This window comes from Paramormyrops kingsleyae, chromosome 8 (assembly GCF_048594095.1).
Source record: "Paramormyrops kingsleyae isolate MSU_618 chromosome 8, PKINGS_0.4, whole genome shotgun sequence".
Taxonomy (NCBI): domain Eukaryota; kingdom Metazoa; phylum Chordata; class Actinopteri; order Osteoglossiformes; family Mormyridae; genus Paramormyrops; species Paramormyrops kingsleyae.
Genome location: NC_132804.1, coordinates 7117789 through 7135996, shown reverse-complemented (window position 1 = coordinate 7135996; position 18208 = coordinate 7117789). Strand labels below are relative to the sequence as shown.

The window sequence follows — 18208 nt, the reverse complement described above, 5'->3', positions numbered from 1 at the left end:
ACTTAATGACCGAATTCCGTTTCTAGGCCGTTAAGCGAATTGGTTGATAAGCGAGGAGCCGCCCAGTACTGACTGTGCTGGTAGTGGGTTTGTGTCGACCATCTTTAGATTGTTTTAATGTCACATTTGATAAAATAAGATAAGACTTTATTGATCCCACACTGAGGAAATTTTCTTGTTGCAACAGTCAGTAAATAAAAGCAGAAAAAGAAAGACAAAAAAACCCCACCATTCATAACTTTTTTATTATATTTATAAATGTTTATACTGTAGTGTACTGTATACTGTATTAAACAGAATAGAGGAAATCAGCTCTTATACACATTACTTAGGTTTGCATACTGTAAATACAGGCAATCAGAGATTGGGAACGCTAGTGTAGTGACTACTGAGTGACTGCGGGAACGAGACTGAGACTGAGACTGAGCCTGAGAAAGGCTGATGCGAGATGCCTGAAGCTGAGACGCCGTGCTGCCGTTTCCAGGACCAAAGGTCTTGTTCAGCATACAATACCAGCCCGTCGGAGAGTCTGACCAGCCACAAAACCACCTATATTCCCTGTCCAGGGAATACAACAAAATGTAAATGCACTGCGTTTTTCATTATTCGTGATGTTTTTCACTTGCTATGTTTTTGAGATGACAAACTCCTTAAGAGCCGCCTATCTCATTAAAAACTTTACGCCATGAATGAACTGTAAATGTTCAGTTAAGAAATGCTCAACCTGTACATGTTTTATACCCTTGGTATCAGGAAATGTGCTAATTTCTTTGGCTTCATACAGAACTATGCGGTTTTCTGTTGGTGTTCCGACCTGTTAGCTTGGGTGGCTCAGCATCGCTGGTGCAATGAAAGACTGGTGCATAGAATATATACAAGTCCTATAGTAAGTGATATAATAATAGATACTTTGTTGATCCCCGTGGGTAAATTGCCTTTATACCTCCCTCAACTTGTTCTTTGTAGAGTAAGCTGTCCATGAAGGGCTGTCACCTGTTGGAGCACCCAGGGAGCTGGGGGTTAAGGATCTTGCTCAAACCCAGCTTCAGACATACTGAAGCTGGGTTTGAACCGGTGACCTTCTGATTACAGACACACAGGCCGAGCCCACTGAGCCACATGCAGCCCCAGATGTCCCACTTTCACATGTAAGCAAAGTATTACAGAACCAGAGTGATTTAATGTACATGATATTTCTACACACTTTGCACATATACATGATAATGTCGTTTTGTATAGGTATTATGCATTTGGAACACCCTCCCGAGTACATATTTACAGATTAGAAAAGACTGAAACTCACTAAAGATGAAGGGCAGAACAGCATTGGTCAGCGGCCCTTTGTGCAAGTCTCTGGTCACTGCGGAGGCAATATCATCATCTGTTTTTACGTGCATTTGCGGAGTCCTCAACAAATGAAGTTGGGGGTGGTGGTGTAATGGTGAGGTGGATATTTTCTTGGTGAACCTTGGGTCCCTTAGTACCAAGTGAGCACCATTTAATTGCCACAGCCCACCTGAGTATAGTTGCTGAACATCTCCATCCCTTCATGACCACAGTCAGCCCAGTTTCTAATGGCTACTTCCAGCAAGATAACACGCCATGTCACAAAGCTCATATCATGTCATGTTCAAGGAACCAGTCTGACAATGAGATCACTGTACTCAGATGGCCTCCACGGTCACCAGATCTCAGTCGAATACAGCACCTATGGGAAGTGATGGAACGGGAGATTCACATCATGAAGGTGCAGCCGACAGATCTGCAGGAACTGTGTGATGCTATCATGTCAACATGGACCGATGTCGCTGATGAATGTTTCGAGCACCTCGTTGGATTTAAGCCACAAACAATTAAGGCAGTTCTGAAGACAAAAGGGGGTCCAACCCAGTACTAGCAAGGTATACCTAATAAAGTAGCCAGTGAGTGTATGCCCTGAGTGCATGGATAATGAGGTCTTTGGTCGCTCTGTAAATCTCAGGCGTGACGCTTCCATTGCCCACAGCACGTTTGAGACTCATAAGGGTTGGTCTTTGAGATTAAATGTGTCATATATATTACATCAGGCATATGAGGCCCAAAGAGCTTCTTTCCCTGCTCTACAATTTTCACATTATTAAGTTATACGGCCTCTTTCACTGATTTAGTCTGAGGAAGACATGTCCGGGGAATCTCTTTATTTTAGCAATGCTAGACACATATCCTATAACCATCCCAAGATAATCTTTTGCTGGGATATTAACCCTCTTTGAAACAAGTGCTGATAGGTTCTTCCTCTGAGACTCCATATGCATTATAGTCCTAAGCACTGGTTCTTGTTCTTAAATTTCAGGCACAGCCAAGTGCCTCTCTGTGCTCAATTCTTTCAGTGCCCAGAAGAGTATTCATACGTGTGGGTTTGTTTTTGCCCATGCCTGTACTTACCAACACGTGTGTCACGGAGTGTTTGGCTATTGATCAGGTATTTACTGAAATGTACATATATGTCTTTTCACCATTTTCAGAATTAACCTGTGCATTACTGTGGTACAAGGCATCCAACAGTGAAATGTACAACAGACAATATTACATATGCTACAGCTGTTTTCTGGAACCCAACTCGGAACCTCACTGATCATATTGCCTTCCAATCTGTCTTGTTTGTGAGCTGAAGGTAATTGTGCTCTTAAAGTGAACCTGGGCTATTAACTTCCTGAACATGCATGCAAGTCACGCTTCATTTGGACACCGAGTCTGAGGGATGTGAACAAGCAAGCTTGATGGCGTAGCTATAAATGCATCCTCTGAGATTCCACATAACTTCCATACTTAACATCAGATACATGTCCTCTGTGTTACTGGACCACCTTGACCATACCTGTCTACTGGTACCTCCTCAAAAACCATCCCACTGCTATCTTCTCCACAGCATTAATCCTCATGTTTCCTCCTTTGATGTGATAACCCTCACATCCATTCAACAGCTCCCTTCTGACCTTCATCCATCTCTACCACCTCACTGCTCCAGTCCGCACCATGTGCTCTGCAGAAAACCCGACACCACCTCCACTTATCTCCGTGACCTCCATCTTTACTCTGTCGCCTCTTATTTGATGGAGGACGACAGTGGAGAACCTTGAGGAAAGCTGGACAAACGTGGCCAGTATGTAACCCACGTCAACCACAGAGCTACATGCAAAACATCCACCAGTAAAGTCGACTGTCACAATGTGAATCGTATCGTCCCTTCAAGAAATAAGAACATAAGAACTATACAAACGAGAGGAGGCCATTCGGCCCATCGAGCTCGCTTGGGGAGAACTTAACTAATAGCTCAGAGTTGTTAAAATCTTATCTAGCTCTGATTTAAAGGAACCCAAGGATTCAGCTTGCACTATGTTATCAGGAAGACTAAATAGTATCATGAGATTCCGTGGTATGTATCCAAGTGTTCACTAACACACACATATACTACATTTTCTATCTTCATCCTTTCCATAGTTTGTAATGTTAAAACCTGGAATTAACATGGATCTAATCAAGATTTTATGTCATGGATCTACACTAAATAGGTAATACCATAGAAGTGGTTACAATTTACATTAACTGCACCTGTAGAATGCATTTACAGAAAATTCATAAGGCTCATATAAGTATACCTTAAAATCCTAACATACCATAACAGCTATAGTATACATTAATAATAAACATCATCATTGTACAACGTTATATATAATCATATAATGATTATTGATGTATATCAAAGCTGTTAAGCTATGCTAATAAACATTTTAGGGGGAAATTCTCTTTACACCTCCCTCTCCCCCCAAAATTATTTGCAAATTAAACTGAACAGCCATGAGTATTTGGTTCAGCTGTGGGGGCTTCAACACCTCCTCTTGTCAAAGAAAAACAAAGCATTTTATTTATTAATGGCTCAAAGGCGACTGATTTTTTTGTTCTCTCCAAAAAGACTAACATTGTTAGCAGACAAATTTTTCTTATTTTACATCCTGCTTCCTATGGGCTGCAGGTTAATCACTATACCTGGACTGACCACGTCATTATTACTGTTGTTACCAACCACCAGAAAAATGTGATTTGATTGGGCTGATGAAAAGAACATAAAGGAGGTCAGTTTCATTGTGCCTTTGCTGACCGGAAAGGCTCCCTCCCTTGTGACTGCTCAACAGCCCTCCAGGTTCATCACTGCCAAAAACACACATGGGTAGAGTAGCAAGTGTCAGTCACCGGAAGTGTTCAGCTTTAACTTCACAAATTTCCCTTGCTTTTTATGATTTAAAAAGATTGTTCATTGTTGGGTTGATACATGAGACAAATTGAGCAGACAGACATTTTTTTTACTGATGCTTTGGAGCGCAACAACTCATTGATAAGCAATAAAAACAGTTGATGAATTTTGTCAGACTGGTCGCATTTTTGCAGTATGGTGTTAAATCATGTATAGTGACATCACCACCTAACAATGTTGTTGTGTTAAGCTTAGTTCACTTCAATTTTCCATGTCCAACTACAGTTTGAATACGGATTCTTGTGTACATACTACGTTTGTCAGTGGATGCAGATTGCCGCGGTTGGTGGATGTGAACGTCAACGATATTCCACCAGACCAACGGTGGGATGTATTGCAACAAAGACAAACGCATTGTAATGAAATGGGCAAACTTTTATGAACAGTTTTGAAATTGTCACTGCACTTGAGCAGCATTACAGTAATACAATATACTGCAATATTTTGAAATTTTGGCGACAAAAAACCTACCCATGCTCAGCAAAATTTATTTAAAAATGCTGAAATAGCATCAGTTTTAAAAATATCATCATATACCACAGTATTAATAACAACCATAAACTAACTCCATATGGTGAAGACAGGAGATCTTTGTTCCTATGCCACTCTGTCACTTTAAACAGAGGTGCTTTTCACTGTGTAAAGGTTTAATTACAACTGTGACTGCCTCTTAATGTTTTTTAAATACGGTATTTAAACCCTCCGTTGTGGCCAACTAATTGATGAACTGATCACTTGATCATATGATTAATCAATTATCAAAACAGCCAAACTCAAGTTAATATATATGAAAAACAAACATTTAATAAGGTTTGTGGCCTTCATAGAAACTGCACAGATATGGAGACTTAAGTGATAATGTGACATCTGACTAGGACCTGAGCAGATTTTCATGGCAGACCTATGGATTTATGCACAATCTACAATGTGTTTGCACCCAGGTCCAATGAAGGGGAGGGGGAAGGTGGTCAAAGGGAGAAATAGAAAAGAAAAACAAACCTATTAGTTACTATACAGTCAAGCTGCACCTTATATTAATGATGGTTTTTAAACATTTGAGGCACAACGATAGACGTATTTACACAAGATGTCATTAACTACAGTCTAACCATATCATGAAAAGGATGTACCCTAGATGCACTGCCTGAGGCAGTCAAGTTCAATGTGTGTGAAAAACACCCACTATTTGCCCATTTATTATTTACTGCAGTTTTATAACGTCACAAAATGTTTGAAAGGCCAAATACAGCCACAATTACAGGAATCTGAAAAAAAGTTTATTATGCTAAAAAAATGTCTAAGCAGAGAACACAGGTGATGGGACGGAGGGAGCTGATCACACCGGCGGCTTATCTGTCTGGTCGCACCATGCCGGGTCTAACAGGGGGCATCATGGGTCGCGCGGGCGGCTGCATCATGTGTGGGCCGGGCATCATCGGCATGGGGCCGCCCATTGGTGGGCGCATGCCAGGGCCTGCTGGGAAAAGGGGAGGGATCCGATCAGGGAGGCGTGGCAAACAGGACAGGTTTGGAAACTGGTGTCTGCAGTCTCCAGTACAAGATTGAGGCCAACTTCACTGCTAGATGGCCGAGTCAGGAAGTTGAGACAGCAGCACAAATCTGGCCAAACCGAATTTTCTTGCCGTACTTTTTCAAGTAAGCAAATGAAACAAAACTGTAGTTCCAGTTATGTTGATTCTTAATATCATGCCAGCAACTAGGCTATTTAACTACAAAGTGTTCTAAACAGTTAAAATAATCTAAATATGATGCTTGAGATTAGCTTTTACTAAAATCTAAAAAGCCACTGGCTTGACTTTACTATAAGCCTCTTTTAAAGAGTCAGTAAAATGGCAACTGCACCGTAATTGTAGTTTTTGTTTTTTTAAACTAATTTCTAATTTCACTAACTGCTTGTGACGCTAACAAAGTGGAAGACAGAGGCTCACCTGGTCCCCCAGGCATCATGCCATGTGGCGGTGGACCCATCATGGGCATCATGGGAGGTCCACCCATAGGGGGCGCTGGCAACATGCCCGGCCGAGGTGGACCATCTGCAACAAACGAAGCATTGTTACACGAACCACCAGGAACACAGCAAAACCCTAAGCGGTGCTGGCACCATTTTCATCGATAATCACTTCACTGCTCAAATCAGCACACTTACTGAGAGCGGGAGGGGGAAGCATAGCCCCACCAGGGGGCGGCGCTCCAGGAAACGGAGACGGGGGAATCTTCCCCTGCTGAAAGGCAGCCGCTGCAAAAAGCAATGCGAAGTCTCATTAAACAAGCCCGTCCCTTAGAGAAATACTTACTGTACCAATCTCTGTTGGACACTCCTATGGTGTACAGATCAGCCCCCTTTCTCAATATCACATATATATAGGCCAGTGTCTCAACACAAGTCACCCCCCCCCCCCCCCAAGTGTCTGACAGTGACATACTCCATTGCACAATATTCTAAACAGAGTAACAATGTGGGAGTGATCAATGTAGTATCTAGAATAAACCTAGTTCATATTTACAGTTTCATATTTCGGGTTTAAAAATGCTTTTGGATTTCAGCTGATATTCTCCTTCAGTTTCATCCATTAGCTGGCTAAAACAGGACATACTGAACCAAGGTATCTACATAGCTGAATAAAATTCAAATAGGTTGACAACCATATAGTCTAATCCTTATTAATTAGTTTCTATAAAGTATCTTAAATACTTCACATTTAAATGTGGTGTTTAAACGTTTTGTTGCCTTTGAGAGGACTAGTAAACTCTCTTATCACTACTGCCCCTCCAACACACAGACAACAGACCGATGCTGACAGACTGTGAATCTGCTTAAAACACACCAGGGGGGAGGATAAAAATCATATTGTGCTGCAATAATACATAAGACAATGATCCAAAACAGGAAAATGGCTACTCTGACAGTTCCCAGCATCCATGCCATCACCCCGTGCCCCTTACTCGTCTTATCAATGAGACTTTGTGCTTGCTCCTCCATCCATTTCTGGTAGTAGTCCTTCACATTCTCCTTGTGCTTACGGCCACTACAGTGCGTCTTTCTTACAGACGGCTGTCAGAAAAAAAGTTAACAGGAAAGGGTTAAAAGTCACCACGTCCGAGACCCTGCAGCATCTAAACAACTAAACAAGAATTGGGATTTATTTTTGCAATGTTCCAGCGCAGAACAACAAAGCTCAAATGGCCTCCCTATGTACAACATAAAATAATGCTTATAGACTGGAAACTGTATCATTAAAATCACAAGCTGCAAGATAATTTTTTGTGTAATTCACTGATACAAATGGAAATGAACAACATTGCGAATGATGTAGTAATACATAGAAATGAAATACAGCTGACAACATTAAGGCAGAAGTTAATACCTCAAAGGCTGAAGAAATAAGATAGTAGTACTTTTAAAAAGGAATCTTATTTTACACAAGAAATAAATGTAGAACATAAATAATATGTATTACACGACTACATACGTAGATTACCCCCTACATTGAAACTAACTTACCGAGTCGTGAGTTAGGTAGGTGTCACAGTAATCACAATAAAACCTGAAAGAGGAGGGATTTTAATTATTAGAATAAGCCATCCAGTATGCTCATATACATCTGTTAAAAACCACTCCGTTCAATATTTTAAGCGTGCATTTCAAAAACAAAGAATTGAAGACATAACGCATTTGAACGCCAATAAACACCTAACATTAAAAAAGAAGCCGACATGTACTTCATATAAAAACGGGGTTCCAACACGAAACGGGGAGAAAAACATGAGAGATGAACGTGTACCTAGTTTTTAACCCACGCAGGATTACGACAATAAGCAATCTTTATATAAACGGCAAACTCTCAAATTTAATGCTTACAGATTAAAATCTGCCACATTCAATAAGCATGTGTCTTTAAAAAACGATAACTTCATCGTTCATCCACTGATAACCTAAGTGGACAAACACTCCTCCTGCACAAGATCACGGGGCGTTTACATATAACCAGAATTAATTACATCGGAAACAATTTAACATGTAAACAACGATGTTCACCAAACAGACAATCAGCGACCAAAGAGAAAGAATAACAATCAAATTAAAACTTACTTCGGCATCTTTAAACGAGGGAAAGCGCTTCTCCTGCGCGTTACCCGGAAACAAAAGGACAATGGCTGACCTTAAAGGAAATATAAAGGTTGTTGTTACAGCGCCACCAGCAGTCTCGGTGGTGTTCCTATTATTCCAAGTTACTACACACACATCAGGGATTCCCAGCCTTTTCATGTCCGCAGACTGGTTTGTCTTGCAAAAATTCCAGGAACAAGAAAACACTACGAATTTCACATTATGATAAAAAAAAAGTCCATTTGGAAATCAACATTTCAGCACCGAAGTCCACCAGATCGTACCCCTGCAGTTGTCCACAATAAGTATATACAATAATTTACAAGAAGACTTAATTTATTAAACAAGCAAGGAATACAGTATTACGAAAAGAAGATGGGGATGGTCTATATTCATCCTATCCGCCTACTGCACGTATTATAATAATTATAATAATAACAATAGTGTTATTATTATTATGCACCGCGACCCTGTACTGGATACTGTATAAGAAGATGGATTTCAGTTTTCGTATTCATAGTTTACAGGCGTATTCATACACGCAAGTTCGGTGTGTGTGTGCATGGCGCAATTTCGCAGCGGCGGGGGCCCGCTCGTCCCCCGGCTGCCGTAGCGATGACGCGATGCCGATAACCTGCATCGTGACGGTCAGACACGCTCTCATTTGGCGACGTCAGGCCTTGTCCCCAGTCATGCGTATTGGGCTTGTTATTGGGTTGGTTGTTATGAGTGAACGAGGCCTCGGACTAAATTAGGAGAGAAACCCCCCCACCCCCCCTCCCCTCCACCGCGGCTGCCCCGGGACATCCGCCATGGAGGGCATGGATTTAGATCTGGACCCGGAGCTCATGCAGAAATTCAGCTGTATGGGAACTACCGACAAAGACGTCCTCATCTCCGAATTCCAGAGGTTACTGGGCTTTCAGCTCAATCCTGCCGGCTGCGCCTTTTTCCTGGATATGACCAACTGGTGAGCCCGGGGATATGGGGCCTGTGTGTTCGGGGAATTGTGTGACTGTACTGAAAGTATCGCTGGTGTGTTTGAAGTTGATTTGCATAACATTTCTGTGTACCGCTTACCTGGCGTTCAGCTAACGACTAAACGCGGCTAAAACATACACGTGTAGTTAGCAAGTTACAAATGGGAGGAAAAAAATGCAGGTTTGACAACTTTGGCATGACATTTTGCAATTTTTGTAAATAACAATTAAGCTGTCATAATTTGTAGAAATACCCGAACAGCGGGAGAATGGCAAGAGCACGCCAAACTCCCACAGCGACTAAAGGTTGTTTGGCGCCATGTACAGCGGGACCCGTCTGCAGTGTGTGTTTACGGATCAGTTATTTGCCTTCCAGGTAAACGCGTCCCCCGAAGGGGTGTCACTGTGCGGGAAGTCCGCACTGACGTAAGTGGCGGCCAGGTAGAGATGCTTTTGGAAATGAGTCTCCGATGCTCCTTTCTTTTGCCCCCTCACAAAAATCCGGATCGATTACCACACGCTGGAATAACTAATTTTAGAAGAACGAGGGGAAAAAAAGTACCATCGCGTAAGGACCTAGGATATCCCCGAACTTTTCCCGTACGTCCGGGTTGCTCCGAGCTCGCGTGCAGCTGGTTCGGCTCGGTTCGGATTCATTCGGCGACGGACGACGTTACTGGTTCTCGTTGGAGGCGCGCGGGTATCCGCGATCCCCAAGTGCGCGTGAAGGCTGCGACGGCACCCGCCGGACAGTCGGGGCACCCGCGTGGGCACCCTGCGGTGGGTCCGGGACACGTGACGAGCACTCAGTCCGGATGGTGACGGGCTAAAATTAGACCCCCGCAAAAAGCACCTCTGCCTCTTTTTACGCGTGTACAACGAAGCTCTACGGGGTGAACCGGTGCGACCACTGGTATTAGGCTCGCCTCCATTTTCGCAAAAAACGTAATATAGTTATCTAATAAACATACCCTTCTTTTTGTTTATATGAATTGTTACAAAGTTAACTAAAAGGTTTCCAGAATAGGACCATGAAGTTATTTAAATTTTGTTTGGGAAACATTGTGTTATTTACTCTTACGCAATTCAATATTTTTTTTTTACCCGTGTCTGCCTGCGTTATCAGAAGACATTGACCACAGGGGGGAATAGGTTTGCAAATGTACTCAGAGATTAAATCAGAATGAAGTCCTTGCATTGCTTAATTTAATTATAGATCTTTCCTTAACGTCTAGAATACATCAGTTAGCCTCATGTCAAGCCCCGTAATTAATAAGCGTCACTCTAACTTATGCTTACAGCGGGGAGCTGGGAATAGGAAAGAGCGAATGGCTGTTTGAGGGAAAACGCTGTGGTGGTGAAGCCTTGTGAGCTGAATGACCCCAATGTCCCTGTGTGCAATTGGGCTGCACTGTCGCAGCAGGTACCTAGATCCCTATTTGGAAATTCACACAACTTACGACACACACTGCAGTCCTGACGAACTACTACAGATAATAACTCGGGCAGTCCAAAGGCTAGCAAAAAACTACCCAGAGTACTTGTTCAAAGCCGTAATCAAATACATGTTTGTGTTCTTTACAGCCCCTCAGAACCAGTGAGGTTCCAGTTACAGTTACATTCCATAGTAGTTAATTCAACAAAATTGGCAACCTATTCTGTTAATCTGTTCTCTTTCGAAGTGGCAGTGTTATGCTGATATATGATTATGCTGTTGTGGGTGGTGTGTAGCTCAGTAGTTTAGGGATTTGAGGCGGGTTCTGAAGGTTGTGGATTCGAATCCCACAGCCAGCAGAGTAGTCATATCAACTTAAACCAGACTCCTGTGGTTCGGGATGTTGGTTGATCCTACTCTCTGGCCCCTCACAGGGACATTGCTGAAACTGCCTAGTGCTTATTGGAATTGAATTACTTTAAGAAGCACGTTTCAAGTTAGTGTTGCTGAAACATAAATAGTTTTCTTATTCAACTTTATTGCTCTGTACCGTCACCTCTAGTACTGCAAATTTTAAACATAGATGTCTGTTTGCCTGTCATGTGACAGTAATTTGTACAGAGAACTGGTTTTCGAGAAACTGGTGCTTCAAAGCTAGTTGCATGTTTTGCATTGCCATTCCAGTCTGAAGACCGCATTTACCACTAACCACCACCAAACCAACGTCTGAGTACTGAGGACGGATTTGTGAGTGGGCACCAATCAGTGTCCGCAATGAACGATGATATTTGGCATCAGTGCTTTTTGGTTCCTTCCGAATTTGGATCCACCACTGACGTCCTGATCAGTCTGCACTCTTTTATAGGGATTGACAGTGTTTTTTTTTTTTTATTGCATTGGCAGTTTACACTTTATCTGTGTCGTCCCCGTCCCCCCCCCCCCCCCTTTCCCAACAGGAATCTGCAGGCAGCCATTGGGGCATATTATGATTTTGAGAGCCCAAACATAAATGCCCCATCAATGTCGTTTGTGGAAGATGTCACAATAGGGGAGGGGGAGTCTGTCCCCCCCGACACACAGTTCACAAAGACGTGGAGGATACAAAACACAGGTGTGTGACTATGTGTCCCTGCCAGTGCTCTGCGGGTTGGACTGTGCTTGTCAGGTCACAGTTATGGACATGCAGTAGTGTCTGGTGCAGCTGAATGTTACTGTATTTTTAAGGTCAAAATCTGCTTTTGAGGATAATGCTGGTTTATGAATAACCTGGTCATTTCTCTCCTGGAGTTTAACTTTCATCCATCTTCGATAACCACTTATCCAGTGTATTGTAATGGTGAGCCCAACTCTATACAGGAATGCCAGTCATTCACAGGGTCCAGATCCACCAAAGGCAGCTTTCAAACACTAGATCGCCTGGTTATTATATTCTTCTGATATACATTTCCTGGTACAATAAAGAAGGAGTTTTAGTATCATCCAGCCAACCATGTGTAGAATAAAGGGTAACAATGACCCCGGAATCTTTCCCAGGAAACACTGGGCACAAGGCTTTGGATGCCCTGGATTGGATGCCAGTCCATTGCAAGGCATACAAAGACTGACAAAGTGAGACGTTCTGGGCGAGATGTCACTTTGCCAAATTACATGATTTGGGGTGTTGGTGTTCCAACTGAGAAGTCCCCTGCATGGAAATGACTCAAGGCTCACTGCAGCTCTATACCGGATAATTGGATGGATGGATACACTCAGGGCCAGAAACAGGAACTAAACTGCTATGGCAGTGTTTCCCAATCCAGTCCTTGGGGACCATCAAACGGGAGCTGGGAGGGAGCAAAAATGTGGACTGTCTGGCAGGGAGCAAAAATGTGGACTGTCTGGCAGGGAGCAAAAATGTGGACTGTCTGGCAGCAAGCTGGGAGGGAGCAAAATTGTGGACTGTCTGGCAGCGAGCTGCAAGGGAGCAAAAATGTGGACTGTTTGGCAGCGAGCTGGGAGGGAGCAAAAATGTGAACTGTCTGGCTGGGAGCAAAAATGTGGACTGTCTGGCAGCGAGCTGCGAGGGAGCAAAAATGTGGACTGTTTGGCAGTGAGCTGGGAGGGAGCAAAAATGTGGACCGGCTGTGGGTCTCCAAGGACCGGGTTGCTAAACACTGCCCTAGTGGTTAAGGGAGTGGTGTCATCCTCAGTGGGGATCCTTCTGTTATACTCTTGTGCAGATAGCCTCACAAGATTTTTACTTAAATTAAGAAGCTAAATGTTGGCATTGCAGGGGCAGACGCCTGGCCCCCAGGGGTGTGCCTAAAGTATGTGGGCGGGGACCAGTTTGGGCACGTGAACATGGTGACAGTGCGTTCGTTGGAGCCCCAGGAGATCTCGGACGTCAGCGTGCAGATGCACAGCCCGGCCAGCTCCGGCATGTACCAGGGCCAGTGGAGAATGTGTACTGCCACTGGCCTCTTCTACGGAGGTGAGAATCTCATCCAGTTTTCATCCAGACCATACTGGTGTGTGGGATTTCCTGCAATACCAATGGGAAACCTGTCTACCAGCCTCATTTTTGCATAATGGACTACATAACCAGTGGATCACTAGTACAGTCATGTGACCAATTGAAAGGAATGCTTATCACATGATTTAATATATAAAATAAAATATATCCATCCATCCATATTCTAAAACCGCTTATCGTATTCAGGGTTGCAGGGAACAACCCAGAATGGGGCACCAACCCGTGACAGGGAGACACAAAATACAATTTAATCTTGTTCTTTTTACTAGTTAATAACAACAATGGCTGTTCTATACAGCTATTTAGCTTTCCACTCCACAGTCATCTCAGTCTTCAGTATTCGGTCCATACTTTTTTCTGACCTCTTATCCTGGTTAGGGTTGCGTACACCCTACATGGTATACAGACACACAGTCATGCAGGAGGGACATTTAAGAGACAGCAGTTAGTTTAACTGCATGTCTGTGTGTGTTGCGTGACATGGGGAGAACATGCAAACTCCGCTCACAGAGCAGAGGTAGAATTCAAACCTCAGCCTCCAGCCCCAGAGGTGTGAGGCATCACATTGAGGCAGCCTCTTTTAAACGATGCCTTGTGTATTTTACTGCCATGGGTGTATTTTCATGGAAGGTTAGAAGTTATCCCTCCTGCACTGTAGTACTTCTTTGGATTTTTTTTAGCATTTTTCTTGGCAGTCGTGCTTCAGATATTTGAGAAGGACAATGGTCCTGCAGTTGCTCCTCACTTTGTCCATTTTCGATGGAAAAGGTCATCCGAGCCACTAGGTGTCACTAAGCCCCATGAGCTTCACCCCTCTCTTCCCCAAATCCTGCCCTGTCTCTTCAGATGTGATCTGGGTGATCCTGAGCGTGGAGGTGGGCGGGCTCCTGGGCGTCACGCAGCAGCTGTCCTGCTTCGAGACGGAGTTCAACACGCAGCCGCATCGTACCGTGGAGGGTGACTTCAACCCCTTTGCCTCACCGCAGAAGAGCCGGTGCGATTCTGCCGACGAGCTGCTCAAGGGCCCCGCCGACCACATCCAGCCGGACCGAAACGGGCTGTCCCACAGCCCTGTAAACATCACGCCAAATGCTCTGCAGAGCAACTTATCGGTAGTGACTTATGGCCAGGTAAGTAGGCGCGAGAATTAATAACCGAATAGTAAATTATATTATTTTCAAATCATTTGCAAAAGGAATTGCACAAGGAGGAGAATCGTACCTAGGGCTTTCATTAGTGCATAGTGTGACAGGGTCCCTAGGGGGCGCTCTTGTGTCCTGCCGGACTCACACTCCTCCTTCCTTCCAACTGTATTCTCTGTTAGTGTTGAAAGGTTGATATCAACATACTTGAGTTAGTCAGTCACCCAGTTCTTCCATTATCTTAGTTATCAGGGAGTTGTGGGAAGCTGCTACGGACAGCACGGTGTTCTCTGCTCGGATGTGAGGCGCTCATTTAAACGCAGCGCAGTACTTCTCAGCATTTGTGTCAAAAATGGGCTTCCGCCTCCTCATTTCATGGGTTTGCTTTGCCTCAAAGCTGGAGTAGGCAGTAGCGTTTGGGGACGTTAGACTTGCAGCTAGAGCAGAGCAAGAAGTTTCACAGCTGATGGAACGGGCGATAGTTTGCAAAATTTCAGCCTCGGCGATCATGACGATCCGTGTTTTCCGGTCTCAAGCTGGACAGCTGGTATTTTGTAAATTAGACTTTTCGTTTTGGTGTTGCCTGTCGACATTTGAGATGTATAAATACACACACACACACACACACCCACACACAAGTATGTCATTGGTAACTGTTAAAAACAGGTGAGCATAGAATAAAATAGGTAAAATTATGATCTGAGAAATAATGGATAGTTGCTACAGGAATTGCTATCCTCAGTGTTTTGTTAAAAGCTTCTAGGGTGGAAAAAACCAGTCAGTATGTTAAGTGTCCCCCCCCCCCCTCTTATTTCTAGGGTTTTCATGGTCCCTACCCTTTTGAACAGTCTTAAAGGCTGGTAATCATCTTGGCTGACCAAAGCTGAGGTATTGACCTTTCAGTGGGAGGGTGCTCACCCCTGTGCTTGGGGGACCCCCTCCCTGAACCACTACCCGCCCCCCACCCAACCAAACCATTGATGAAACCTGAAGACAAGCCTGCTGTGGTCCACCCCCTGCGAGGGTCCGCCTGCGTGAGTTCTGGGGGGGTACGCAGACACATGTCACAGTCGGTAATGGGAAGCGTGGCACGGGGGGGGGGCAACAAGCTGACACTTCATTTGCCCTTTGAGAAAACAATAATTTTTTTAATGGATGTTTTAATGTATTGAATCTTATCACTGCTCTTTATATATTTTGATAATAATTGCACAGTGTATACTATTTGGGGCGGGGAAAGCCATGAGGGCTGTAACAGGTATTCTGTAGACTCGTGCGGCCTTTGTTTTGGTTGATTTCGTAATTGGATCCCTTATTGATATTATCTCTTTAAAAATGGCATATGCACTGCTAGTACTTAAATGCCTAAGGAAGGTTAAGGCAAATTAAACTGTCAAAGTTCAGTGGGGAATACTATTGATCCAAAAGCGGAACTGGTCTGACTGGTGATGGAGCTGACCAGGGAAAGCTCGATGTGTTTTCCCCACGAACATATCCCAGACCACTTCCTGCCGGTCTGCTGAACCGGTTGGCTTTAAGGGGGGGTGGGGTGGGGGGGCTTTGTCGCAGTTCATATGGTGCTGTATCTGCAGCTGCAGAAGTTTACACGCGATCACATTGCACTCAAGTGAGGAAGGACTCCTGGATGTTGGAGCCACCGTCAGTCTGACGGACGTCAGCGTTTCCCGCGTAGAGGAAGTCCTCGCTTCGGCGAGCACCGTGGGCGGCCTGCAGCGTTTCCCTGCCAGGCCTGGCTAATGTTTGGCGCGCAGTTTAGGGTAAGACCAGGCTGGGTTGGTTCCTCGATTCCTTAGTAAAGATCTATGGCGTGGTGCGTCCTGGGAGACGACTGTGGGTCTCGTACGCTGGATGTTGAGAGCCGGAAGCCAGACCCGGTGACGCGAGAGCAGTCCAAAGATCACCTGACTTGAACACAGTAGCTCACCGACTGGCGTTCTGGAGGCCGTGCGGCCAGTCGGACGCTAATGCTGGCATCTCATCCAAGCGCTTTTCTGTACATAGTAGGAGTTCTGTTTGTTTGGTTTGAAAGGTAATTTGAGACTGCGAATGATAATTTCTTTTCTTATTATACTCTGAAGGTCCCGTGAGAGGTTTAACCTACAGTGTGCATTACTACAGAGTGAAGTATTGAGTGTGACATGCGAGTTGAAGGAATCCTTTTAAATTCAGCACCAGCTTTTAGAGATGTTATAAATTATTGCAGAATTTATAATAATAATACACAGTATAAGCCATATCCAAGTTGTATTACCGTTAAAACTGAGGCTTTGTTTTCTGTTCCACCCTCAGCTTCAATACGTGCCGTAACTAAGAAATCAAAAATATGTTTAGTGTACCAGAGTTGAACTTGCTCTCCATTTGACTTCTTGTGAAAAATATTGTAATCCACGTTCTTGCATTTAGCTTCTGTGTTGCACAGCTGTACTTGTACTAACTTCTTCATTTGCATCTACAAGCTGTGCTTATTCATCCCAAAGAGTATACACTGGCCTTCCTGATCTTCTGCTTTGTTTGGGTTTTTTTCTCCCCTTTCATTTCACCAAATTGCAAACTGCATACTAACTGCAAATTGTTTGACTCCTTGCCCAGTGTCTGTAGTTAATTAACCCCTCTTTCCCCCCCAACCAAATGTTCTCTGGCTCACCATGGCTGAGCTACAATGGATGATAAAAGTTGCTGTGGGGTTTGGGGGGGGGGGGGTATTTCTGAGCAAAGCAACGTGATTCTTCATGTCTGTAAAGATGAATGTTGTATGATTCATTTAACACTGAAATGACTACAAATGTACATGGATCAGCAAGCTGCCTGTTTTTTTGCTTGTGTGTCAGTTTGGGGAGTATGGTTAATTACAGTGTGTGTAATGGTATACGAAGATTAAAATATTTATGCATTTCATTGTGTTTTCAAATTGATTTTTAAAGAAAATAGATTGGTATGAGTCTCCGCCTTGTCTCCATGCGTGTGGAGTTTGCATGTTCTCCCCATGTCGTCGTGGGGTTTCCTCCAAGGACTCCGGTTTCACCCCATAGTCCAAAGACATACTGAGATTAACTGGAGTTGCCAAATTGCCTGTAGGTGTGTCTGTGTGTGTCTGCCCTGTGTTGGGTTGGCGCCCCATCCTGGGTTGCTCCCAGGCTTGCACCCGTAACCTCTGTGACCCAGAATTGGACAAGTGGTTTCAGAGGAAGGTATTCCTCAACTCCTGGTTGTCCCTCATTTTTACGACCCTTCCTGGGTTTAATCCAGAGCGCGACACCAGGTGAGATTTACAGGCTAGTCAGCTGCAGACGTGAGGTAAGTTTGATATGGGCCTTATGTTCTGTCTGTGAGGTCATGTAGGAACACGAGGAGGAGCTCAGGAGAGCCTGTGTGGGAACAGCCCAGCCTGATGCTACAGTGTTTCCAGTGTTTGGAAATGGCCTGTGTTTACTTAGAACTTGTAAATGACATGAACATATAATACTTATTAGCATGTGGACACGTAACACACGTTCAAGATTATTAATGGAGCAGTAAGATAAGCATTTCAGACCCTCTCCTCCTATGTACAGTATATGACTGTTTCAGTAAATGTCCTTTTTTTTAGTGTTGTCAGCATACAAACATCCCTGGATCCAGGGGTTAGGAGCATCACTGTGCCAGCTAGGGGATGTGAACCAGCAACCTTCTGACCACTAGAGTCCTAGCCCACTGAGCCG

The 18208-nt window shown here is 44.0% G+C and overlaps 2 protein-coding genes across 9 annotated transcripts; one reads left to right on the top strand and one right to left on the bottom strand.

Moving 5' to 3' along the window:
- Positions 1 to 226: 226 nt before the first annotated feature.
- LOC111855036 (U1 small nuclear ribonucleoprotein C) lies at positions 227 to 10110 on the bottom strand. Of its 7 annotated transcripts, XM_023833634.2 has the most exons (8): positions 9963 to 10110; positions 8403 to 8472; positions 7815 to 7857; positions 7256 to 7364; positions 6459 to 6548; positions 6241 to 6345; positions 5659 to 5768; positions 4646 to 5211 (listed from the first exon to the last, which is right to left on the bottom strand). In XM_023833634.2, the coding sequence occupies exons 2-8, from the start codon at positions 8408 to 8410 to the stop codon at positions 5182 to 5184; spliced, it is 495 nt and encodes a 164-aa protein (XP_023689402.1). In that variant the 5' UTR covers positions 8411 to 8472; positions 9963 to 10110; the 3' UTR covers positions 4646 to 5181. The 7 variants fall into 7 exon arrangements, with proteins under 7 accessions (XP_023689399.1, XP_023689402.1, XP_023689403.1 ...); XM_023833631.2 differs by lacking the exons at positions 4646 to 5211; positions 9963 to 10110 and adding an exon at positions 227 to 4188; XM_023833635.2 differs by lacking the exon at positions 9963 to 10110 and having other exon boundaries at positions 8403 to 8505.
- On the top strand, positions 9022 to 17405 carry LOC111855035 (protein ILRUN-like). Of its 2 annotated transcripts, XM_023833626.2 has the most exons (5): positions 9051 to 9390; positions 11792 to 11946; positions 13108 to 13305; positions 14194 to 14477; positions 15308 to 17405. In XM_023833626.2, the coding sequence occupies exons 1-5, from the start codon at positions 9233 to 9235 to the stop codon at positions 15341 to 15343; spliced, it is 831 nt and encodes a 276-aa protein (XP_023689394.1). In that variant the 5' UTR covers positions 9051 to 9232; the 3' UTR covers positions 15344 to 17405. The 2 variants fall into 2 exon arrangements, with proteins under 2 accessions (XP_023689395.1, XP_023689394.1); XM_023833627.2 differs by lacking the exon at positions 13108 to 13305 and having other exon boundaries at positions 9022 to 9390.
- Positions 17406 to 18208: the final 803 nt, after the last annotated feature.